The 26,753-nt window shown below is 43.7% G+C and overlaps 1 protein-coding gene and 1 pseudogene across 1 annotated transcript in view; one reads left to right on the top strand and one right to left on the bottom strand.

Moving 5' to 3' along the window:
• Window positions 1-7,744: 7,744 nt before the first annotated feature.
• Window positions 7,745-26,753, top strand: part of Ppp4r2 (protein phosphatase 4 regulatory subunit 2) — a 37,865-nt gene continuing 18,856 nt past the window's right edge. The window contains exons 1-2 of the mRNA XM_038319726.1: window positions 7,745-7,896; window positions 8,706-8,787. Of these exons, the coding sequence (XP_038175654.1) occupies window positions 7,863-7,896; window positions 8,706-8,787 (116 nt within the window). The 5' untranslated portion in view covers window positions 7,745-7,862. The remainder of the gene's footprint in view (window positions 7,897-8,705; window positions 8,788-26,753) is intronic.
• LOC119806416 lies at window positions 12,646-12,908 on the bottom strand (annotated as a pseudogene).

The raw sequence follows: 26,753 nt of genomic DNA, 5'->3' as shown, positions 1-26,753 counted from the left end.
CACAACAGTTCAGTTTTAGCAACTGACCATATCCCCAGCCCCCAACTAGTGTTCTTTTAAGGCTAAGGGTGGGTCTGGTGAGATTACTCAGCTGGCAAAGGCACTTGCTGTCAAGCCTGGGGATCTGAGCTTGACCCCAGGGCTCACATGGTAGAAGGAGAGAACTGATGCCTGCAAGTGTGCCCTGAACACCAAGGTGTGTAGTGGCAATGCATGCCGTTCTCTCTCTCTCTCTCTCTCTCTCTCTCTCTCTCTCTCTCTCTCTCTCTCTCTCTCTCTCTCTCTCTCTCTCTCTCACACACACACACACACACACACACACAATTTAAAATTTTTTCTTTAAAGAATAAGGGTGAGGGTTCCAAACCAGTCAGGGAATAAGCCTGTGAGAAAGGTAGAGATAGGAGTTAGGGGTTCAGGGTTATCCTGGGCTATGTATAAAGCTTGAAGCCAGCTTGAGGTACACAAGATTGTAAAAAAGAATCAAAAGAAGGGGCTGGAGAGATGACTCGAAGGTTAAGAGCACTGGCTGCTCTTCCAGAGGTCCTGAGTTCTATTCCCAGCAACCACATGGTGACTCACAACCATCTATAATGAGATCTGGTGTCCTCTTCTGGCATGCAGAAATACATGTAGGCAGAACACTGTATGCATAATAAATAAATCTTTAAAAAATATTAAGACTCCAAAGAGGGGTAAGGTCAGTTGATGAAATGCTTGCTTTCACGAAACCCACAAACCAGGGCGTGTGGTGTGCTCCCACGCTTTGGAGGAGGAGTCAGAATAATCAGAAACTCCAGGTCATCTTCTCATTCATGAGTTTGAGGTCAGCCTGAGCTACATGAGATGAGATGAGAGACAGGGAGAGACAGAGATAGACAGAGGCAGGGAGAAGCCTTATTTGAAAGGAACATGGCCTGAAATTGACCTGAGAGCTTTCAGAGGACTCAGCTCCACCGCAGTGACCAGACCTGCCCTCTCCTCCCTGCCCCAGAACTGCAGAAGGCTACATTTCCATCAATGAGTTAGTAAATTGCCTCTGCAGTTTATAGAAAACAGATACAATCAAGGCGTGAGGGAAGGGGACTGCACACAGGAAAAATCTGCGGCATTCCCTTGATGCCACCATTAAATTGAATGTCACAACGATGGACACACTTGACGCTTTACCATGCTATAGGGTGGAAAGGGAAGACAGCATCTCTTCACGGCATTCCTGCCAGGTACTTCTGAATGATGTTGAGCAAGGTCCATTTTTATGAAGGACTTTGTCGGATGGAGGTATATCAGTGTTCATTTCTTGATAAAATGAATAGTAATAAGTTGTTTTTGTGGTAGGAATTTACAGTAAAATTTCAGGAGCCTGTGGTACCTCAAGCACCTTGGTCTTAGGCAGCTCAGAGAAAGTGTTCTTGTATTAGTGCTGTAACTCTTTGCATTTGAAATTATTCAAAAGACAAAGGAAGCAAAATCACAGATATTCTTATCAGTTAGCCTAAATAAGAACATCAGGTTATAGTCACTGAGGCAAGTCACCCGCTTAACTGGTTAAGTCACCTGTGTTGGCTTCAGGTCACAGCTGAAGAAACAGGCATTTTAAACATTAATGATTTACCTGAGCTTACATAATCAGGAAGTGAGAAGCTGAGAGTTAAACCTAGGTGTCAGGTTTGAGACCTTTGTCTAAACCAGCACATTCAATTTTATCATATTACTGACAGTGTATGTGTATCTGTACGTTTACATGTGTATGTCTGAGAATTTTCAAAGAAACAGAAATAATGTGTGTGTGTGTGTGTGTGTGTGTGTGTGTGTGTGTGTGTGTGTATGGAAGAGAGAAAGAGAGACACAGTCTCTCACTAAGCCTGAACCCAGTGATTCCAGTGAGCCCCAAAGATCTTCCTGTCCATTTTTCCAGCACACCCACATGTGTCCCTAGAAGTGTGCTGTACACACAAACACACACACACACACACACACACACACACACACAGAGGGGGAAAGGGTAAGAGGACAAGAAGGAGAGGGAGGAGAAAGGTTGAGAATTATTATAAGTATTGCCAGTATTGGCTCTTATGATTATGGATGCTGCCCATCCTAAAATCTACTGGGTGACTTAACAAGTCAGGTCCCCTGCAGAAGCAATCAGATAGAAAATGTTTGCTCTCATTTTGGGAAAGAGGAAGACTTTGCTGTATTGAGGCCGTAGCCTGGCTGCAGGAGGCCCACCCACATTGAGGAAGGCCAGCTGTTCTCAGACATCCAATGTAGAAACTCACTTGCAGATGTGCTTGAAGTCTACCATCCTCCCTTCTCTGGGAACTTCCACCCCTGGCCTGTCTGCTTTAGCGGCCAGCAACAGCCAGAAGCCTACAAGGCCTTGGTGCCTAGGTAGAGTGGTATGAAGGCTTGACCTGAGTCAACCAATCAGATACTTTGTAACTGAGTTGCACCGGCAGTTGTCCTTAGCAAGCCAATGAGAATGAAGGTGTGTGCTTCTGAGCCAGGGAGGGTGATTCAGAGAGAAAAATAAAGAGGTAAAAAGGACAAGAGGGACGGGGCTGGGGCAATGCATGGCTGGGTAGAGAGGATGTCCTGAGCTCATAGAACGCTGCCCTCTCCCAGCAACCTCCGGTTTTGTGTTTTTCCAAACTTCTGGAAGTCCACTTCCACAATGGCTGAATGAAGACAGACCTTTATCCAGTCTGTCCATTGTTTCTCAACATACTCCCTAGCTGCAACCACATGCGAGCACCAACCGCATGTGATGATCATGGTGGTCACGACACCACAGAGCACAGCCTAGGGTCTTAACAACAGATCCTACGTTACCTGTCTTTTCACTAAAACCTGTTAGCTTTTGAGAGTCTGAAGAAAGGACAGGAAACCCAGTGAGTTTGTGAAGTATCCTTCATACTTATTTAGAACATTGTATTCAGTTTGCTTTCAGATCTATCTTCATATCATTTATGAGCTATAAGTAAGGACTCAAAGGCATAAATAAATTCTACAGAAATCACAGGACTTCTAAGACTTTATACAGTGCATTTTAATTTTAATTCATTTTTAACAGACACATAAAGATATAAAAATTATATACATTTATGGGTATAATCTACATATCATGCCATTTATTTATTTATTTAGAAACAGGGAATCTTTATTTAGATCTTGCTGTCCAGAAACTCACTGGACCAGGCTGGCCTTGAACTCAGAGATTCATCAGCCTCTACCTCCCAGTTATTGAGATTAAAGGCCTGTGGCACTGTACCTGACTTTTGTATGATAGTTAAATCAACATAATCTTATCAATCTTCACAAACATTTATCTTTTTTATTTGTTTTTGTTTGTTTGTTTGTTTGAGACAGAGTTTCTCTGTACATCCCTAGCTGCCCTGGAATTCACTCTATAGACCAGGCTGGCCTCGAACTCAGAAATCTGCCCGCTCTGGCTGGGATTAAACTGCTGAGAGTAAAGGTGTGTGAACCGCTATCTCCTGGCAACATTTATCATTTCTTTATGGTGAAGATTCTAATTATTTTTTCTAGCATTATTTATTTAGTTTATCTATCTATCTATCTTTTAAAAAAAAGATAGGATTTCTCTGTGTAGCCTTGGCTGTCCTGGAACTCACTCTATAGACCAGGCTGGCCTTGAACTCAAAGATCCATTGCCTGCCTCTGCCTCTGCCTCCCTAGTGCTGGGAGTAAAAGCATGCACCACCACTGCCTGACAGCCTCGTGATCAGGATCAGTTGTGGAGTAGAAGGGGGTTGAAGTCTGAGGAACCCAGGTGAGGACAGGAGCCCTCTCAGTGAACTCTCTACAGGCCCATTATTATTTATTTACTTAATTTTTGAGACAGGTTCTCTCTGTGTAGTCCTGGTTGTCCTGAACTCTCACTATGTAGATCAGGCTGGCCTTGAACTCAGAGATCCATCTGCCTCTGCCTCCTTGAGTGCTGGGATAGTCTAACCTATGTTCTCATGAGTGACAACTGACTTCTGCCATCAAGCCCCCCAGGCAGAAGTCCCCAGGGTCTTCTATGGTACAGGCCATGCCCTCTACCACGCACATTGATTCAATGTAGAGAGAGATCTTACATAGGCGAGATCCCAAGAATCTTGGGGAGTTCTGTGATCGGCGGTCACATCTTGGTCCTGCTTTCTTCCCAGGGAGTTTGCAGGCTGGCAAGTCAAGAAATCCAGGAGGATGTAGGAACCAAAGGAAACACGGGCTCCTCTTTGCCTCTATTCTCTTTGCAAGCCTGACCTCCAGATAGGACACAAGACAGAAGAGAAGTGCATGCAGCAAGGCCAGCCTAAGGGAACAGGGGGAAGTGGAGTTTAACACAAGACCAGAAATGTATGTATGAGGAAGGCTGCACAGTGAACTACTACAGGGGAGGAGCCTTAAACAGAAAACCCTAAAGGAGAAAGCTGGAGAAACGGCCCGTGGCGGCTGGGCATGGTGATTAAGGCCTGTAATCTCAACACTCGGTAGGCTAAGAAGGCAGGAGGGTAGTGAGCTGGCAGTCAGTATGGGCCACATAGCCAGTTCCAGGCCAGCCTGGTCTACAGAGTGCAATTTTGTCCATAAAATTTTGAGGTGTTGGGGAAGAAAAGGGAGAAGGAGGAGAGAGAGAATAGGACAGGTGAGGGAGGGCAGAAGGGAGAGAAAAAGAGGGAGGAGGAGAAAAATGAGAAGAGGGGAAAAGAGAGAAGTGGAGAGAGGAAGGAGGAAGAAAGGGAGGGAAAAGGCAGACAAGAAATGGGAAGGGAGAGAAAAAAGAGGGAAGGGAGGAAGAAGTGGAGAGAGAGGGAAGAAAAGAAGGGGAGAGAAAAAGGAGCTAGAGGAAGACTGGAGAGAGAAGATGAGGACAGGAGAGGGAAGAAGAAAGGAGGGAAGGAAGGGAGAGAGAGAGAGAAAGGAGGGAAGGGGAGAGAAGGAGGAAGGAATAGGACAGCAAGTTAATAAATAGAGGGGGTGGGGCTCAGCAGGAGAGCGCTTGCCTAGCATGCCAGAGGCCTTGGGTTCCATCCCCAGCACACAGAAAAGAAAGAGCTACGTGAATTCTGAAGAGCCACAAAAAAATGTTCCATTTGACCCAAGTCGAGAGTGATGCAAGGGACAAAGCAGTGTGACAGGAATGGACTTGGCTTGTTCTCCAGAGGAAGGTTCCAGTAGAACTCCCTGTAACCTTGTAACAGTGGAATACAAGAGGCACTGGCCACTTCTGGTTCTGAGCACCTGAAACGCGGCTGGCTCCCGAGGAACTGGTTTCTATTGACGAATCCAGGAACTGAATTTTAAATTTCATTGAGTTTGACTCAGATTTAAATATCTGCCCATGGATCATGGCAGCTATATTGTGCAGTGCAGAATGCTTTGATGTCAGAGACTCAGCTCTACGGTAGTTAGGGTGGCAGAAAGGAGAAGTTAAATTTCATTGTGGAGTTAGTGGTCCATTCGGAGCTGCAGGGACACACGACATATGGCAGGGACGGCCAACGGTTTCAACATTGACCTCCCCCAAAACCTTCTTGAGATTGGATGCATATTCTGATCGGTGGTGGCCTAAAGATGCAGACAACTTGTCAGCAAAATTGACAGGGGTATTCTGGGTATGGGAGTATTTTGCTTGTGTCTACTGCCTAGGGTTAAGTGTTTGAGCCATGCTTGTTTAAGATCAACTTTGTAATGGCTGTGTCCAGATTCTGTCTCTTGTCTCAGACAAGACAAGCAACAGGCTTCTTCCCTTCTTTGTTGACAACGTCGTCAGTGGGCCTTGGGAAAAGAAGCTTGAATCAGCAATCATTTTTATTTTATTGTACGTGTATGTGCGTGTGCATCGTGGAAGTCAGAGGACAACCAGAGGGAGTCAGCTTTTCTCTTTCTGCCACATGGGTACCATGGATCAAACTCTGGCTCCAAGCATCAGCTTGCTGGTCCTACCTTTTAAAAAGGCCGAAGGTAAAAGTATAAAACAGCTCATGCTGGTAAGAGCCAGATGTATTAGGTTCTGAGTTCAGGGAACTGTTTTGATGTACTTTGTCTCCTTTGGTCAGGGCTGAAGAGCCCCTCCCAGATTCCTGTCCTCTCCTTCCTTGTCCTGTAAGAACTGATGCCTATGACAATAAAACAGCAGCTGCCTGAACACTTCAGAATCGTAGCCAATGTGTTGATTGCCTCATATCCACCTTCCTTTTTTCCTTCCTTTTTTCCTTCCTTTTTTCCTTCCTTCCCTCCCTCCCTCTCTCCCTCCCTCCCTCCCTCCCTCCCTCCCTCCCTCCCTCCCTCCCTTCCTCCCTCCCTCCTTCCTTCCTTTCCATTGTGTGTTTGTGGCAGTGGGCACGTCTAAGCATCAGGGGACAACTTGTGGGAGTCAGTTCTCGCCTTCCACCATGCGAGGCCCCAGAAAATCAACTTAGGTCTTAGCTTGGTAGGAAGTGCCTTTACCTGTGAACCATCTTCCTGACCTTACTTACAATGAAAAAAGCAAGGCTTCAAGGGTTGAAGACTTAGCTCAGTGGTAGAGCCTTACCCAGCATGTGCAGGGCTCTGGGGTGCTCACATATACACTGAGGCCTGCGGAATTTCTTGAGTTTAGGTTACTAGCCCAAGCTCACACAGGGAGAAGAGATGAGATAAAAATCCAGTGTCTAGATTTTCAGGCTTTTGGTCACTCCGTTGTAGCCATCACTTCTCACCAAATATCAAAGTTGGGCTCAGGCAGGCAATAGTAAGTCTGTTTTGTTTTGAAAATGCATAGGGGCCAGGGAGAGGTCCCAGCAGGTAAAGGCATTTACCAGGAAGCCTGAGGGGTCTGTGTTTCATCCATGGAAGGGGTAAAAAGAAAAAAGTTGTTCTCTGACCTCCACATGCACGCTGTGACACACTCCCTCCCGAGTACAGAAGTCAGTAGACTATATATTTAAAAAAGAAAAGGCATACTGGGCTGGAATGTGGTTCGGTTGGTAAAATGCCTGCTAATCCTGGGTTTGTATCCTAGCACCCATAAAACCAGGAATGATGGCACACCTCTATCCCCCTAACACTTGGGAGGGGAAGTCAAAAGAATGAATAGCATAAAGTCATCTTCTAGTTTGGGAAACATAGATCCTTGGAAATAAAAACAAAACACAATGAAGCCTGGTGGTGGTGGCCCATGTCTTTAATCTCTTTAAGCACTTGGGAGGCAGTTCGAAGCCAGCCTGGTCTACAGAGCGAGTAGACAGCCAGGGAGGCACAGAAAAACCCTGTCTTGAAAAACCACCTCTCCCACTACCAACAACAACAACAACCAGCCCAAAATTGGAAAAACGTATTCTCTGAGCTCCAGTGATCATTGTAGTAGTACACTGATTGGCACCAGTGCTGTCAGTGTACGGATGGGGAAACCGAGGTTCAGAGAGGCGAAATGACACATCACACGCACTCCATGGCTTCAGCTGAGTCTCCAGAGCGCAAGGCAGCCGCGGGCTCCGAACTCGCGCCTCCCGCAGCGCACGCGCACTGGGCCGGGCCGAGCGCGCGCACACACGGGCGTGTGCGAAGTCGCGCGCGCGCGTGGCGGGAGCGAGGACGACAGCTGGGGGGGCGGGGGAGCGTGCGCGCGCTGACGTGCCGGGCGCCATGTTGGAGGGCTGGTGGTAGCGGCTCGGGGAGGTTCTCGCTCTGTTGGTCTCGCTCCGTCTCTCGCTTCCCCCCCGGCTCCCTCCGGGACCCCCCCTGCCCGGTCGCCGGCGTGTGGCGGAGTGTGTGCGAGGGCGGGGGCGGGCGTCGGGGGGGTGGGGGCGGGCGCCGCGGCCCCCGGGACGGCGGCCGAGGGAGGCGCCGGCGGCGAGGGACTCCGCGGCGCCATGGACGTCGAGAGGCTGCAGGAGGCGCTGAAAGGTGGGGGTCGCCGCGCTGCCGGCCGCGCGCTCGGGCGGAGGCCGCCCGCGTCTCCCCTCGGCCCCCGCGCCGGGCTTTGTGTGGGCCGCGGGGATGGGGGGAGGGGAGCGCCTGGCACCGGCGCGGCCTCGTCGTGCGGCGGCGGCGGCCTCTGGGCCTGGGAAGCCCCGCTCGCCCTCACCACGCCGGGACCGAGGCTTGGCGAGCAACAGGCTCGAGAACACTGCTTCCCAAACTTGGAACTGCGGGGTCCTGGCGTCCTGAGAACCCCCTTTTGACATCCAGGAGCATTTGGGTGATGGTGGCTTTAGTGGGGTGACTTGGGAGTAGCTGCATTCAGATGTATGCTGCGGGGATCGGGGCTGGGATCGGATGCTGGGGCTCCCCTGCACCGCTCTTGGGGAAACACTGTGAAGGATGGTTTAGTGAGGTGGAGTGCCCCCTTTAGGAGAATTCGCGTTGTCGGTGGAAAATGGTGACACGGAGGTAGGAACTCGGGTGGCTGCGGGTATTCGGATGAGAGGCAGATTTTCTTTCGTTTTTGTTTTGTTTTTGTTTTTCGAGACAAGGTTTCTCTCTGTACACTTGGCTGTCCTGGAGCTCACTCTGTAGACCGGGTTGGGCTCGAACTCAGGGATCCGCCTGCCTCTGCCTCCTGAATATTAGAATTAAAGGCGTGCGCCTCCACGCCCAGCAGAGACCAATTTTCTTAATTGTTTTCTAATGTAGAGAAAGAGTTTGTGACTTTGTGAATGAAGTGTTCTTGGAGAGGACGTACCGATAACCTTTCTCTTCTTTCCCTCATCTAGATTTTGAGAAGAGGGGGAAAAAGGAAGTTTGTCCTGTCCTGGATCAGTTTCTCTGTCACGTAGCCAAGACTGGAGAAACCATGTAAGTTGAAGCATGGGTTCATGTTTAGAGTTGTTTAAGAAGGTGGGAAAAGAGGATTTCAGAACGCTCACATAATAGGCGACCCTGGGGGTGGGTGAGACAGCCCAACTGGTTTAGGTGTTTGCTACCAGGCCTGAAGACATGCTTTGTCTGGAAATTCCACTTAGGGAGTCCCACTTAATGAAAGGCGAGAACTGACTTATGTATGCGTTATCTTCGAACTCATACATAAGAATAAATCAATAAGTTTAGTAAAAAATTGGAGATGCCTTAGTTAAAGATCACAGTGAAGGCAAGACTCCTGGTGTGTAGCCTAACAGTTGTTAAGAATCTATCAGTTTTCTGGCTATCTGCTTTGGCACAGGGAGAACCTGCTAGCTTGAAAGAACCATAGAAAAGAATGTTTCAATATGGTGTTCTTGATTATAGAAAACAGGTTTATTCCCACAGTTTTGTGGCTTTGATACTATTAGAGAGTTGTTGGCATTTTTTTGGTGCTGTCCTGTATCCAGTCTTTTGTTGTCATACTTACCCTTGTGGTTGTTTGACGTCTAACTTGTATTTATTAGGGTGATTACATGACACATTCCAGATGTTGTCTCTGTCCTGACAGAATCTAAGTTAGCTAACTTAACTACATATACCCAATATCTTACTAGGCTTGTTTCTAAATGTTGTTAATCTGAACTTATACTGTATTTTTCAAAAGGAAAAATGTGGTTTATTGTTCTGTAGTTGGTGTACTAGAAGTTGCTTTCACTCTCTGGCTCAGGTACGTTGTGTAAGACAGCCTGTCTTTGTAAACTGAGGATGGTCAGGTGAGGAGCAGGCAAGAGGAAAGGGTATTTTGGGTTCAGTGTTAGTGAGCTCTGCTTAGTTTTAGTTACATTCAGCACATAATTATGTATCTTCTCTGCCGTTATCATTTTTCAGACATGGTCTCATTCTGTAGCCATGGTTGAATTTGAACTCAGTAATTCTTACTGTCCCTGCCTTTCAGGATTAAAGTTTTGGGCAGCTGAGCCAGGCAGTTTTTACTTTTATTTTTTAAGGCAGGTTCAAGCTCCAGCTCAGATGGCTCTGAATTATTAGGTAGCCTAGACTGACCTCAAACTCTAGACAGTCCTATCTCAGCCACCAAGTACTGGGGTTACAGATGGGAGCTGAACCCTCAGCATTCCTCGTTGTTGTTGACGTCATATTGTTGTTGTTATTACTATTGGCACTGGAGCTGGAACCTAGTATCTCATGTGCTAGACAAGAGCTCTTCCACTGAGCTACATTCTCAGCTCCCTTAAAAATTTTGAGCTGATGTCTCTTTAAGGTACCTACACTGACTCTGAATTTAGGTTCTTTCTGCTTTCATCTATGTAGTGCAGGGTTTACATGCAGGCCCCAACATGCTCAGCTCTTTGTTAACAAGTGTTCCATTTCTTACAAGATTTGCTTATGACTATAGTTTAACTTTCTAATAAGTAGCTGGATTTCAGGAAGGAAAAATACCTGGTGTAGTGCATAATTTAGTAGCTATACAAGCAGAACCTCTTCAGTGGTCTATTAAAATACATCCATCATGGCCGGGAGGTAAGTGGCTCACACCTTTAATCCCAGGATTTGGGAGGTTGGTGGATCTCCGTATTCAAGGCCAGCCTGATCCAGTGTGTTTTTGGATGGTCTGTCTTAAAAAAACGAAAACAGTCGGGCAGTGGTGGTGGTGCACATCTTTAATCCCAGCCCAACACTCAGAAGGCAGAAGTTCAAGGCCAGCCTGGTCTACAAGAGCTTGTTCCAGGACACCTCCAAAGCTGCGGGAGAAACCCTGTCTCAAAAAAAAAACCCCTCAGAGCCAGGCGGTGGTGGTGGCGGTGGCGCATGCCTTTAGCATGCCTTTAATACCAGCACTCGGGAGGCAGAGGCAGTTGGATCTCTGTGAGTTCAAGGCCAGCCTGATCTACAAGAGCTAGTTCCAGGACAGGCTCCAAAGGGGGAAAAAAAAAAAAAAACCTCAGAAACAGAAACAGCTGAGTGTGGTGGTGCTTGCCTTTAATCTCAGGAGGCAGAGGCAGGTGGATCACTGTGAGTTCAGGGCTAAGAATGGAATCTTTGCCAGGCATGGTGGGGCCCAGCAGAGGGCTAAAGGCAGAGACAGGCAGATCTCTGAGTTGGAGAATAGCTTGGTGTACATAACCAGTTCCAGGACAGCCAAGGCTACACAGTAAGTACCTTTCTTAAAAAACAAAAATTATTTGCTGTGCTGGAGAGATAGATAGCTCAGTGGTTCCAGAGGACTCAGTTCTGATTTCTTGTACCCATTTGTAGGCTCACGACTCTCTGTAACTCCAGGTCCAGGGGAGCTGATGGCCTCTTCTGCCTCCATGGGCACAGGTGCACATTTATATGTTATGTGCACATTATATTTAGGCAGAACACCCCAAATGGATGCAAATCACTAGTTTTACTTATTTAGAAAAGCTTAAAAATGACTAGGTGCCATCTTTTAAAAATAAATGACTACCTAAAATATCATTGCCTCTTTTGCTTGTGTTGTTGACAGAACTAAGCTATTTCTGTATTACTAGAAGAAAAGCATTTTAATTCCTCAAGTTTTGGGGTTTTTTTTTTTTTTTTTTTTTTTTTTTTGCAAGATTGTTTTAGCTGGGTGTTAGTGGTACATGCTTTTAATCCCAGAATTTGAAAGGGAAAGGCAGGCAGGTCTCTTGAGTTTAAGGCTAGCCTGGTCTACAGAGTAAGTTCCAGGACAGCCAAAGTTATGCAAAGAAACCCTTTCTTGGAAAAGAGGGCGGGTATTTTAGAGACTGTGTTGCTTATTAGTCTGGTGTATACAAATTGCCTTAACCTTTTTTTTTTTGGTTTTTCGAGACAGGGTTTCTCTGCAGCTTTTTTAGAGCCTGTCCTGGAACAAGCTCTTGTAGACCAGGCTGGCCTCGAACTCACGAGATTCTCCTGCCTCTGCCTTCCGATTGCTGGGATTAAAGGCATGCGCCACCACCGCCCGGCTGCCTTTTTGTTAAGCACGTTGCTGTAGTGAAAGTTTCTGAAAGGTAACTTTAATGTCCTGTCTTATCCTGTCCTACTGGGTCACCAGATTTTGAATCCTCTGCTTACTACATTTAGATGTTGTATATTTAGATGTTCTGTATTAAATGATTGGTGCTTTTATATTCTTTTTTTTTACATTTGGTGAAGTTTGGATGATTCCCCCCCCCCCCCCCCCAAATTAGGTGTGGCCTTTGCTTGCTTGTTTTTCCCTGGTCCTAGAGTAGAACCTGGGCCTTGCTCCATGCTCAGCCATTGAGTCACAGCTGCAGAACCAGATAGTGATTACTTTGTTTTCCTGGTGCTGGAGATCACATCCAGACCTTTCTGTGTGCTAGGTAGGTGCTTCACTCCTCATCTACATCCCCAGTCCAATATGTGGAGTTTTTTAGTGAACTTTTTCCACAACAAAAATCCCTGGTTTTGGAGATGAAATGATTGGATTAGTATAGCCCGAAATTATTACATGGATCTATCATTACATACTCGCGAAGGTGGATATAATGCTTATGTTAAGTTTTTTATGTGTATGGGTATTTTGCCTGCATATATGTCTGTGCACTGTGTGAATGCCATGCCTGCCAGGATCAGAAGCCTGTGTGAAATTACGGTAGTGAGTTGTCTTGTGTTTAGAAAAGGCCTAGTGGAAGAGCTATTAGTAGTACCCTTAACTGTTGAAGTATCTCAAGGTTCAGCCCCAAGAAATTTTTTTTTTAACTTTTCAGTGAAATTTTATTAGGTGTTGCATCATGATTTAGGGTCCCAGAGTAGGGACCATCAGGAGAGGTGGGTGGAGCCAGATCAGGTCTTCCCAGGGAATGTGCCTTCTGCTCTGCGGTCATCCCAGGCTGAGCAGGCTGAGACCCATGATACGGGGCAGAGGGACTTGTACGCATGCCGGTACCATTCACACACGGAGACGTCACCCCCCTTGGCGGTCATTGCCTTCTCGCAGCGGTGGAAGTCCAGATAGTTCTGCCAGCAGTCTGGTTCTGGTTTGGGAAGCGGCTGTCAAAGGGGGCAGTTTTGTAGTTCTTGATTTTGGTCTTGATGTCTTCAGCCATGGTGCAGACTCCTAAAGACTGCCCTGGAGCAGCAGTAGTTCAATGTGACCCTTAAGAAATTTTTTTTTTTAAATAAAATTACCTAATTTGTAGTGCTCACCCCTGTTTTGAGTCTCATTTTGTAGCCATAGCTGTCTCCTTATGGGGGTTTGGTTTCTAGACATAATCTCTGTTGTGCCACATTCAGGAGCTCAGTGTGAGCTGAGTGGTCCCTTCAGATCTTCTCTTCACTCACTGGCACAGTGGCCAAGAGCATTTCATTTTTAACTGCTGCTCTCAAGTTGAGCTGCCATGCTTCCTGGTGGGTTTTTTTTTTTTTTTTTTTTTTGTGGTGATTTTTAGTTTAGGGCCTTGACCTCTATACTGTTATTTCCTCTTGAACAGGTAGGTCCCAGTGATCAGCTTTTCCTCACCCTTTGGGGAATTTGCTTGGGCTTTTTATTTTATTGTCTAGTCTGTCTGATGGTGCTTTGAGAAATGACCTAAAACCAAGAATACCATTCTTTCTGATTTCCATTTTTAAAGAAAAACTTAAATCCTTGCTAGACCAGTGCTGTGTAGTCTTTTTCCACTCTCCACTCATCCACTCACCCCAGATAGGGAGCCCATGACTGACCAAAGTATGGGACTTGGTGAGCTAATGAGTTTTATTGGGGATACTTATAGGGATATGAGTGAGGAGTTGTTTATAGGAGTGGAGATGACTCAAGAGACAATTGCATCACCAAAGCCCGCCTCCGCATGGGTGTCAGTTCACAAAATCCGGGAAGCCCGGAGCACATGTTTATTTCTTACTTTTGTGTGTCTGGGTACAGGTGTGGAGCTCAGGACACCTGGCAGGACTTATCTCCTTCCACCATTGGTCCCAGATTCAAACTCAGGTCAGGTTGTGTGCCATCTTACTAGCCCCAGGTGTTTTTTGTTTTGTTTTGTTTTCTTTTTTTTAATGGTGGAAGCTACAGATTAAAGACTTTTTCCCCCCTTCCCCAGGTCTAACTACTGCTGATTTCTCCTTTAATTTTAAGGGTGTAGCATCTGAAACTTGGTCTGTTGTATGAGCTTTAGTTTTGTAAGTTAATTTCACTGTCTGTACTTATAACCCCTAAAGTAATACTGCTTTTGTGTTGTTGTTTGTGTGTATGAACTTTGGGAGCATGCCTGTGCGCACACGCGTGGATGCCAGAATTGGAAGCTCACCTTTTTGGCTAAGTGGGGTTGATTGGAGCTCTCAGGATCCCCCATCTCCACCCTGTAATGCTGGGGTTACGGGCATGAAAAGCCACACCCTGCTTCTTACGTGGATGCTGAGAATTCAAATTTAGGTCCTTTAAACACTCTTACCTTCATATCTCCCTAGTATCTCCTTCTCCCCCCCCCCAAGGTTTTCTTATTAGCATATATTAATACACAATGGATGGATTTCAGTACTTTTTTTTTCAAAGGTAGGATTTTTTTTTGTGTAGCCTTGACTCTCCTGGAACTTTATATGTAGACCAGGCTAGCCTCGAACTCAGATTCACCTGCCTCTGCCTCTGGAGTGCTGGGATTAAATGTGTGCTCTACCATGCTTGGCTTCAATATGAGGTTTATGTGTGCAGGATCTTGCTGTGTAGGTCTGCTGACCTGGAATTAATTATGTATATCAGACTGACTTTGAACTCAGATATCTGCCCTCCTCTGCCTCCCAAGTGGTGGGATTAAAGGCATGTGCCATCACCTCTGCCTGGCAAAATTTTTTTAGATAAAATCTTGCTCTGTAGCTCAGGCTGCCTGCCCTTAGTCGTCTTTAGTCTTCTTAGTACTGAAATTGCAGATGTGCATATGGCTGGCTCACATGTGAACTTTTGCTTTGGATTGTTAACTGTCTCCCACTAAACCCCAAGAGAGACAGATAAGAATGTATTTTGTATAAGATGTCAAATATTTCCTATTCATACCCTGCTTTAATCCTTGTCACTGTTCTCTGTGAAGTATATATTCTGTTTAAAGTGGGGCAAGACTTACAAAGCTTAGGAGTATACAGATGGTAAATGATGCAGTTATGGTTGGGCGTGGTCAATACATATTATTTTTGAAGGGACCTGCACACCTCAGAGTGTTCCCTCCTGGACCCTAAGTTAGGCATAAGCCACACCCAAGGATCTTTTTTCACACAGAGATCCTTTATTAAGCAGGGAAGACCCAGTAACTGATTTCTGACCCAGGCTGAAAAACAGCAAATGACCTTGCAGGTGTAATTTTTAAGAAGAAAAAAGGGAGGGGTCTGGGTTAGAATGGACTAGGAGGCAGTAGTGTATTTTGATTGGACAGACATGTTAAAGGGATTTTGGTTGCTGGACTTTTTGATAGCTGGACCTTGGTAGTCTCTGAAGGAGGAAGTGGCCAAATGGAGTGGATTCCAAAGGGAATGGATCTTGGTAGCTAGCTTTAAGAGTGTAATGTAATGGTTTTAGGAAGAGGGAATTGGGAAGGGCAAGACTGGCCAGAGCCATGTTTACCATGCTGGAATGTGCTAGAGCTTCAATTTTGGTTTGTAGTACATAAACTTGGCCTTTTCTTTATTATATGAAAAAGGCATATATTGTAGAAGTATTTGAAATTTGAGGGGTATGAGAGGTTTTACTGGTACTTGGGTTTTACACTATTCTAGTATCTGAGTTATCAAGCTGTCTCTAAATTTTTCATGCTAAATGAAATTTGTTTTTCTAGATTGTTTTATTCTGGTTCGGTTGTAGGGCTCTTTTCATAGTGATTTGCAGTTTTTTTTTTTCTTTTCTGAATTTACTACATTCTTTTTTACTGGTTCTTGTCATGGAGACTGGTCTCATTGTTTAGTATCTTGTAGTTCAGACTGGCCTTGAACTCTATATGTAGCTGAGGATGGCATTCAACTAATGATTGGTTCTCCTGCTTTCAGCAGTGTAGTGTTCGGATTAAAGGTTTGTTGTCTTTCCTGTCTTCATTCAAAGATTTTGATTTTTCTTGTTTTTTTTTTGTTGTTTTTTTTTTTTTTTTTAGTCTTTGCCCCTGTTTATTTTAGTAGGTTCATAACTACCTTGTTGCTTGCCTTTCTTGTTTTTTCTGTGGTCTATGGTCTTGCTGTCGTATTCACTGTAGGAAATCAGTGGCCCAGCCCAAGTGTGGCAACTTTAAAAACATTGTTGATGGGGTTGAAGAGATGTTTCAGTGGTTAAGAAGACTTGTGTTTGCTTCTAAGCGCCCACATGGTGGCTTAAACCATCTGTGTAACTCCAGTTCCAGAGGAACTGACACTCTCTTCTGACCTCCGTGGGCACTGCATGCTCACGGTGCACTTACATACATGCAGATAAAATATTCATACTGTAAGGCAGTGGTGGTACACACCCTTAACCCCAGAATTCAGGAGGCAAGAAGCAGTTGAATCTCTGAGTTCGAGGCCTACCTGGTTTGTACAGTGAGTTCCATAGAAGACAGCCAAGCCTACACACAGACAAAAACCCTATGTGGGAAAACCAAAACAAAACTAACCAAACAAAAAACATTTATACTGATAAAACTTTTTTAAAAAATTAAAAATGTATGCTGATAATATTTTACGTTTTTCTTCATAGGGTAATTTCAGTTTTTGTCATTTTTAGACTGTTCAAAGGGCTTTCTACGTCACTACAAAATAGGGATATTTTGGAGAACATTGTTGAAAGTTGATATTATTTGCAAACATTGGTGATTGCAGTCAGTGGGTCCTCTTGGTGTCTGAGGCTGCAACTGACGCCATGCACTTTGCTGTTACACAGTCGACTTTGCTTTAGCTAGATGTTCTCCAGCAGTAAAATGTACGTAGATCAGTGAGTCACATGTTCATACCAAGTATTGTGAACTGCATATGCTTTGCTTTTCTAAAATACACAGTGTGGTGGGTTGTTGGGGGATACTCACAAGGTACATACCATAATGTTTGTTGCAGCACGTTATTTTGATGGTGTGGCTGTGCCATCAAACTAGGCAATAGGAGTTTTTTTATTTCCATTGTATTCTCTTAGTGTTCTGTTGCTGGCCAAAATATAGTTATGTACTGTAGAATGAATATTTTATATGCAAAATTTTCATGATTTCATGTCTTTCTCCATAGAAACTGATGTTTTATGTATGCTTTGTTTTTACTCAGTTTTGTAGCTGAGTGGGCAGAACTAGACTTATTCCCCACTGTGGCACACAAAGAGCTAGGTTGAAAGACAAAAGGAAAAGCTTTTATTTACAACAAAAACTCATTTTATGTGCATGCTAGTGCAGATAGGTAGGGGGAGGGGTTGGGGCAGGTGGTCTTCAGTAGCTATTCATGGATGGTAGGTAGGTAGGTAGGTAGAGAAAGAGGTAGATAGATATAGGTATAGTAAGGTTCTCTTCTTCAACCTGGACTGGAACTCAGTATGTTGACCAAGCTGGCCTAAATCAAAAAGCATTATCTGGTTCTCTCTTCTAAGTGCTGGTATTAAAAGTCTGTGCCATTACACTTGGCCACCTTGATTTTTGAGACAAGTTCTTACTGGGACCCTGGACTCAACAATTAAGTTAGGTTACTGACCACAAATCCTAGGAATCGTGTCTTCACCTATACACACTGGGATTACAGATACACATCACCGTGCCTAGATTTTTCTCCAGACACAAGACAACTCTCTATCCCCCACTCCCCCTTCCCTGAGATAGGATTTCCTAGTAGTTCTGGAGCCTGTCCTGGAACTCACACTGTAGACCAGGCTAGCCTTGAACTCACAGAGATCTACCTACCTCTGCCTCCCGAGTACCACCGCTGCCCTGCTTTGACAATACTCTTAACTTTAGAAAATATGTGAACCTTGACTATGTGTATGTAATTATTTGGAGATAAGTTCGACTTGTTTACTTTTTAATTTCTGTATGTCCAGAATCTGTCCATTATTTGTCAGAATAGCTGCCATTTAGACCTTAGATTGTCAAAGAAAACAGTGATCTTGACTTTTAAAATCTTACTTTACTATTATTTTTTATTCTGTATTATGAATATTTTGTTAAAAACAGGTGTCATGCCAAGCCAGGCACCTTTGGTTATCTGAACATATCATCTGTCTCTCTCTGTCTTCTGTGTGTTTGTTTATTATTATTATTATTATTTTGGAGTATCTAGTTCTGACTAGCCTGGAACTCACAGAGATTTTACCTCTGCTTAACAAGTGCTGCTGAGATTAAAGGCATGCACTGCCTTGCTTAGTTTTTAAAAAATTTTAATTGGACACAGGTCTCTAGCCCAGGAAGAGCTTGAACTTTTTGTCCTTATTTGCACCTGTAGTCTGTCTTCAGCTTCCAAATACTATAGGCCTGAGCAACCACATCTGCTTGCTCGCTCGCTCGCTCGCTCGCTCCGTCCATCCATCCATCCATCCATCCTGTGTACAGTGTTCTGCCTGCATGGCAGAAGAGGGAACCAGATCTCATAGATGGTTGTGAGCCACCCTGTGGTTGCTGGAAATTGAACTTAGAGCCTCTGGAAGAGCAGGCAGCACTCTTAACCTCTGAACCATCTCTCCAGCCCCACTTTATTTGCATGTGTATTTATTTGGGATGAGGACTCGTTTTGTAGGCCCAGCAGTCCTGGCACCTGTTACGTTTCTGCCAGGCTGGCCTGGAACTTATGCTTTTGTTGCTGTCTCTCAAATGCTGGAATTATAGGCACACACTGCCACAACTACCTGGGATCATGCATTTTGTATCATTGGTTCTTAACTATTTTTGCTTGGGCTGCTGTTATAATATAGAGACTATGTATGTGGCTTAGTGAGCAGGTCTTTTCTCCCTATTTTTCAGACTGGGAAGTCTTAAAGTGAGAGTATCTGTTGGGGTGTTCTGTATGGGTTGGTAAAAGAAAGAGGTCACTCCAAGATGGAATTTTAAGGCTTATGTGGCAGCAGGAAAGTCTAGCCTTTGATGAACTTCACTGAACTGAACAGAACCTCAAACAGATGTACAAAGGTTTATTTATTGATTGTTATACAAAGTTTTTGTACAGTATTTCCTCATACCAAGATCTGTAATCTAATTTATATGTCTCTCTAAAGGAAAGCATCAAATGCCAACATGACTTTATTCCTTTATTGTGTACTGTGCATAGTTCACAATAATCCAAGCGCCTCAGGTGTGCCAGAATCATATTGTGACCAAAGGCATGCAACGACTGTAAAGCGCCCTCAGAAAAACAATTCTGCACATTACAGAAAACAGGCAATCACTGTTTTCGACAACGATTCTTCAAGGTCAGAGTGCTTGTAGAAAACAACTATTCACTTTCATGTTTACCCCAAATACAGTGACTGCTAAATTCCTACGGCAGGTATCATTAAGGCCCTGCGATGCTGAAACTTTGTCTGCCTTATTAATATTTCATTACACTTGAGAGAATGTCAGCTTCTCTAACCTATCATGAAGGTTCCATGTAGATGACCTCATGTAGCCATAATTACCTTTGAAAGGCACCATCTCCACTAGTCATTGCATTGAAGTTGAGGGTTTCAAATTATGAATATTTTAAGATCAAATTGAGTTGATACTTTCCACAGATTTGTGCAGTAAATGAATCTCAGGTTTACTCATTAAATTGAAGTATGGATGTGTCTTAGGGTTTATCACTGAAGAGACACCCACGGCAACTCTTTTTTTTTCTTTTGGTTTCTTGGAGTTTTCTCACAAGCACTCAGAAATCTCCAACACTGTCTCTTCCTTCTCTTTCTCCCTTTCTTCCTCCCTGTCCTCTCCTTCTCTCTCCCTTTCTTTTTTCTTTTTTTTTGGGGGGGGGGCAGGGTTCCATGTACTCCAATCTAGACCAGCTTTTTTTTTTATGTTTATTGAGCTCTACATTTTTCTCTGCTTCCCTCCCTTCCTCTCCCCTCCCTCCTTCAATCCTCCCCCAGGGTCCCCATGCTCCCAGTTTATTCAGGAGATCTTGTCTTTTTCTACTTTCTACTTTCCATGTAGATTAGATCTATGTAAGTCTCTCTTAGTGTCCTCACTGTTGTCTAAGTTCTCTGGGATTGTGGTTTGTAGGCTGGCTTTCTTTGCTTTGTTTAAAAACCACCTAGGAGGGGCTGGAGAGATGGCTCAGTGGTTAAGAGCATTGCCTGCTCTTCCAAAGGTCCTGAGTTCAATTCCTGGCAACCACATGGTGGCTCACAACCATCTGTAATGAGGTCTGGTGCCCTCTTCTGGCCTGCAGACATACACACAGACAGAGTATTGTATACATAATAAATAAATAAATATTTTAAAAAAACACCTAGGAATGAGTACATGTGATAATTGTCTTTCTGTGTCTGGGTTACCTTACTCAAAATAATGTTTTCTAGCACCATTCATTTTCCTGCAAAATTCAGCTGTCTTTTTTTTCTGCTGTGTAGTAGTCCATTGTGTAATGTACCACATTTTCCTTATCCATTCTTCAGTCGAGGGGCATTTAGGTTGTTGCCAGGTTCTGGATATAACAAACAAAGCTGCTATGAACATAGTTGAGCACATGTCCTTGTGGCACAATTGAGCATCCTTTGGATATATACCCAAAAGTGGTATAGCTGGGTCTTGAGGAAGGTTATTTCCTAATTTTCTGAGAAATCGCCACACTGACATCCAAAGGGGCTGTACCAGCTTGCATTCCCACCAGCAATGCAGAAGTGTTCTAAAGGGTTATTTATTTAGGGGAGACTTACAGATCACTGTCCTAGATAACAGTCCTCTGCAGGCCAGAAGAGGGCACCAGACCCCATTATAGATGGTTGCGAGCCACCATGTGGTTTGAACCTTTGGAAGAGCAGGCAATGCTCTTAACCTCTGAGCCATATCTCCAGCCCAGAAGCATGTATTTAGTTGTACTGTTGATAGCTCTAGAGCTTAAAAGAGCATTCGCTCTTAAAGGATATTTTTTGTGTGTGCAGTGAGCTGGGTCCTGGAAACCTGACTGGGATGACTAGAAATGAAGAAAGGACAGCCCCACAGACAAGCATACCTGCAAGCTAGCTGGGATCAGGTGGAGGGTGCTCTGATAGGCATGCTACCACAGTTCCAGCCCGCTGGGCAGCTTAAGCCAATCTCAGCAGGAGGTCTGGACACACTGCTTTTAGCTAAAGGCCAAAGACTTTGACATTTTTTGTGAGCCTGACCATGATTATGTCAACAATACATACTCTCAGGACTCTATCATGTACCTCACAAAAGGCAGCTTGCGGGAGGGTTCCACCATGTAGGTCTTGGGGGGATTGAACTTGGTTGTCAGCTTATAGGGTGAGTGCCTTTGCTGCTGAGCCATCTCCCTGGGCTTAGCTTATTTTAAGTATGAAAAGTGTCTATGGTGGTGTAATCCGGCATTCCAGAGGCAGAGGCAGGTGGATCTTAGTGAGTTTGAGGCCAGCCTGGTCTACAGAGTGAGTTCCAGGGCAGCCAGAACTGCTACACAGTCTTGAAAAACAAATGAACAAAAAAGGTATGAAATGGATAGTTGTTATAATCCAACATTCCTTGTCCAAAAAGTTTCTGGACTTTACCAGTTAAGTTTCCTTAATGTGAAACTCCAAATCCCAAAATGCTCTAAAATCTAAAGCTGACAGGATAGTCAAATTTTTCAGATTTTAGGGCATTTTTATTTGTTTAGGGGTGTTCAAAATATGTGTACTGTTTTGTGTTAATAGAGCTTATGGGAAAATCATCTTAATTTGTTACTAGTTTATGAGGAATTTATAGAGTACTACATTAAAGCCCAGATTTCTCTAAATGCTGAAGCAAACCTTTAAGTATTGGATAATCTGCTAGGATGGATATTTAAATAGCTTTTTGGGAGTGTTCTCAAAGACCTGCATTAATGTACTAGTCCCATAACATTTACGCTATAAGATGAAAGATTTAAATTATAATGGGAAATTAGGAAGAGACCCCTTTATCTCTAGTTTCTGTTTGAAACATGCATTCTAGATTTCATTCTAAAAGGGTATTTGGGTTTAGAAAGTATATGTTTAATGTCTTTTGTGCAACTGATGTTGCTTTAAACCCAAAAGGAAACAAAAGGATCCATTTGTGGGAAAGATGTTGAGTTAATAACCCAGTTGGCCTTTGGGTAGGAGGATAAGGCACCTGTGGAAGACTAAACTGCCGAAATTGCTGACGCTGCTCCTTGGGCTGTTGTGGAAAGGCTCACTAGTTATGTGGGCTTCATTGCTTTCCTCTCCAGTTTCCTCTCTGTTCTATGTTTTTGAGGGAGGGAGAGTGTATTGCTGATCCACTTGGATTAATCTACTTTTTTGAGCGGTCCTGGTGGGCTCCATCCTACCAAAAGAAAATAGAAACAGCTGGAGAGGCCATCCCCGTATTGAAGTCTTTTCTGGAAAAGTGGTGAGTACAAAAGAATTAGGGAACCAGTTCCTTTACCTATACACTGTAGCCAGCAAGCCGTGAAGTCTGCTCAGTTGGTTACTAAGTAAACTCCAATAGTAGGTTGCAATTACAACTCTGCTGGGGGTGGGGGACAGCTTCTGCATTGCATCTAGATACATTGTGTACTTGTTTGCAGGACAAGGATGTTACCCCCTAAAAAGAAAGGTATTTTCTCCCTCTTTCTCCCTCATCCCCCTTGTAGACAGGGTTTCACTATATAGCTCTGGCTGTTCTGTAACTCAGTATGTAGACCTTGCTGGCCTGGAAATCAGAGCTCCGCCAGCCCCTCTTTCTGCCTTCCTAGCACTGGGAATAACTAAGAAAGGTAATTTCTCATTTATACGTTTTAGCATCAAGGTATCTGATGCTTTAACAGAGTTACAAAGTATGTTTTAATAAGTAAATTAGATCAAGTGCCTAGGAAGGGATTAGCAGTTTTTATTAGTTGTACAAGGAAAGGGGGGGTATTACAGTGATCAAAGGAAGTCATGAAATTCAAGACTACTGGTTGCTGTGGGAATCAGAAACTACTTAAGATGTGGAATTTTTGGGTTTTTTGAGACAGGGTTTTGATGTAGCTTTGTAGCCTGTCTTGGAACTCGTTCTTGTAGACCATGCTGGCCTTGAACTCAGAGATCTGCCTACCTCCGGAGTGCTGGGATTAAAGGCATGAGCCACCACTGCCTGGCAAGATGTGGAATGTTTCAGTGTAGAAAGATGGGAAGTGGTTACTTAAGGATTTTATACAAGAGGGATAAATCATAGATTTACCCTTGCGAAATCCAGCAAACTTCAGGAGTGCTAGGAAAATCCCTCAGGAAACTACTGTGGTGTGTAAGTTTGAGGAAATGAAACTTGGAATAGGGGTTATAAGATTCTCAGACAATTTTGAGTTTTCTATCTGGGTTCATTATCTACATACTATTCTCATTATTTTTGGATTTCATTGTAGACTTTTTATGAATTACAGTTTTATTTGCTCTCTTTAGACATACTGAAAATTCTCATGTGCTTCTACTGTTGAATTTAAAAAGTAAGGTCCAGTGAAGTTTCAGCGTCTGTGAACATATATGTCTGATTAAGCTGTGGCCCTGTTTTTCTGCTCACTTCATTCATTAGTTCTCTAGTAGATAATGTTCCCTCGTCATGGTGACTTCATGTTCCTCTAAAGACTTTCTAATACCCCTCTGGAAAAATCTTCATTCCCATGTTAAATGTGCTTATGACACTTGATGACTTCCTTAGTCTTGTGTAATTTGGAGTTCCATGGAGTTAGATGGACCCTTTGACCTTTCTGTCGTCACATGGTAATGTAGTACATACTTTAGTTAATGTTTTGTTTTGACGTTCTCCTGGTACTTAAACAGTAGTGGGGTGTGTAGCATTTTCACACTAGGGAGGGGCTGGAGTGGGATGACTGGATGACAAAGGACTGGAAGAGGTAGGTGACAAGGGAACCAGATGCATCTCTCCGTATGAATTATTTTGGCCCTTTTGAAAACTTTAGTCTTTACTCTTGGTGAAACCCAGGTTTGAAGCAGAGATAACGATAGATTGCCAGTGGAATTGTTCTGTGGGTAACTGTGCTGAAATCTTTTGGGCATTGTAAGGGAGAGTTGGGTGCAGTTTTTTCTTATTTTTTTTCTTCATTGGAATGGATGATTCAGCCCAGCACTCAAGTACAGCTCCACCATTAACCCATGCTTACACATTAAGCCCCATGGAGGCATAGCTTTAGTTCAGGCTAAGGAATAGTGGTGCTTTGGAATAACTAGTAATTTATTTTGGGACAGGATTTTACTGTATGCCTTGGAACTCGCTGTGTAGTCCAGTCCTCAAACTCTTGGAGGCCTTGTCTTTCTTGTCTGTCTGTGCTGGGCTTAAAAGGTGTGTACTACCACACCCAGCTTTTGGTTTTATTTTTGAAACAGGATCTTATACTAGGCCAGGCTGGCCTTGAACTCACAGAAATCCTTCCTGCCTTCTTAGGGCTGGGATTAAAGGCCTGCACTATCATGCCTGGCTCCCAGCTGTTATTCTTTATATATATTAAAGATACAATAGAATTTTTTATTGACAGGAAGATGTGGGGGAGGAATTTCATCACATCACAGATATTTTGGCAGGGGCCAGGAAAAATCTGGCAGGAACTATTGTTGGAATAAATTAGTTCAGTATTGGATATTGTTAGCCAAATGTAAACATGAAGTACATGGTTGAATAAATGAGTCTAAGATCTAATTGACATACAGAGGTGTAAAAATGACAGTGGGTGAAACCACTGGCTGTACATAGAGAAGAGGTAGGTTGAACTTCTGAGTTGCCGAATTGAGCAGTTGAAAATGAAGAATGGTAACATTTCAGAATGCTCCTGGGGGAAGTTAAGGTGTGAGAAGAGTTGACCACTGGATGCAGCAGCATGGAGGTCACAGATGATCTTGATAGGGACAATTATATTTAGTGATAGAACTAAAAGTCTGATTGGGAGCTATCACTAGGACTTTTACTGTATAGGACAGTGAAGAAATGAGGTTAGATCTAGAAAAGGGGAGGAATAAAAAAAATCATGAAGATGGGAAAAATACGAGGTGGGATAATGTACCAGGAAGATGTGTATGTAGATTGTTCATTATTGTGTGTAGGTGAGCATGAGCATATAGATTGTTCATCAGGAGGTATGAGAAAATATGAGAAAGTAGCTGGGCATTCTCCCCCTATGCTTCAGTTTTAGAAAAGAAATAGGAAGTGAGGTCATTGATGTGACATTGTTATATTGAAGAGAGTGAAGAATAAGGGTGAGTTTGGTGGAAATCCTGGGGGAGTCAGACTTTTGGGAATGTGAGTTACATAAATGTCTTTCCCTCATCAAGTACTGTAATAATAACTCGCACTAGAGTTTGACAAAGCTGAGTGATCATTTCCCCCCTTATTTTCTATACTGATTGTCATATTTTCTTTATTTTTAAATAAATAGAAATGTTGGGAAGTAACATGTGGGGTGTTTTGCCTGTATGTATATATGTATACCACATGCATTCCTGGTACTTCTGAAGTCAGAAGAGGCCTTTGGAGGTCAGAAGAGCATATCAAATCTCCTAGAACTGGATTTACAGGTGGTTGTGAGCATAAATGTGAGTGCAAGAATAGCAAGTGTCAAATAGTGTGACAGCTAAAAAAGGGTGCATATATATCTCCTTAGAGCAGTGCAGTGATCCTCAACCTTCCTAATACTGTAACCCTTTGATACACTTCCTTATGTTGTGGTGACCCCAACCATAAAAGTACTTTATGATGGACATAATATATCAGTGCCCGTGGAGGTCAGAGGACAACTTGCACAAGTTTGTTTCTCCTACAGTGTGGGTTTCATGGATTGAACTCAGGTCATCAGGTTTAGCAATAAGCTCCTTCTCCTATTGAGTCGTCCTCCTAGCCCAGGGAGCCATTCTTGATTGTTTATTCTAAATTGATTGCCCATAGATTTTTAATTTTACCATGTTATAAAGATAGGAGTCTTCACATCTTACCACCAAGATCGTAGTTCTTTTAATGAGGGATCTTCCTCTTTCTAATTCTGATTTATTTGTGATCTTCATTTTCTAGACACTGTGCCATCCTTTCTTGGTTTGCTTGATTTCATGGGGTAAGGGAAGGCTGGGCAACAAACTGGTTAATTTTGCTTTTTTTGTTTGAAAATGTGTTACTGTCGCTGTCTCCTACTTGATGAATAGTTTGGGCATATAGTTAAATTCTCATCCTTCAGATTTTAAAGATGTTTTCCTATTGCTCTTATGATACCGACTTTAATAAATCTGATGTGTTTCTCTTTGGTTCTGAGATTATGTGCTTTCTCCTTTTTAAATTTTTATTTATTTATTTTTGTCTTTTGAGGTAGGGTTTCTCTGCATTTCTGGTTGTCATGGAATTCACTGTGTAGACCAGACTGGCCCCGAACTCGCAGAGACCCACCTATGTCTGTCTCCCTGAGTGCTGGGATTAAAGGCTTGTGCTACCACTGCTCAGTTGATGCACTTCCTCTATATTATACCTTGATACAGATCTGTCTTGTCAATTCTTAGGATGGCTGCTTTCAGTTACCCTTGTGAGCTCTTTGAATTTGCAAAATAATAGTCATCCCTTGTTGCTTTCAGGATATGTATATAGAAGCCCTCCTGATCCCAAGTCATGCTTAAGTTCCTTAATATTTATTATGTTCAACCTGTAGACATCTTCCTGTGTGCTGTTTGTCTTGGTGACTCCTTATTACTGTGATAAAATGTCCTGACACAGGCAACTGGAAGGAAAAGGGATTTATTTTGGGTTACAGTTTCATAGTGACACTGCTTGTGGTGTTGCCAAAGGCACAGCTGCTAACAAGACTAACCTGGATGTTTACCTTCCACGGTCACAGTGCTAGAC

The sequence above is a fragment of the Arvicola amphibius genome, chromosome 2 (genome assembly GCF_903992535.2).
Source record: "Arvicola amphibius chromosome 2, mArvAmp1.2, whole genome shotgun sequence".
Classification (NCBI taxonomy): domain Eukaryota; kingdom Metazoa; phylum Chordata; class Mammalia; order Rodentia; family Cricetidae; genus Arvicola; species Arvicola amphibius.
This window is presented reverse-complemented; position numbering and strand designations above follow the sequence as displayed.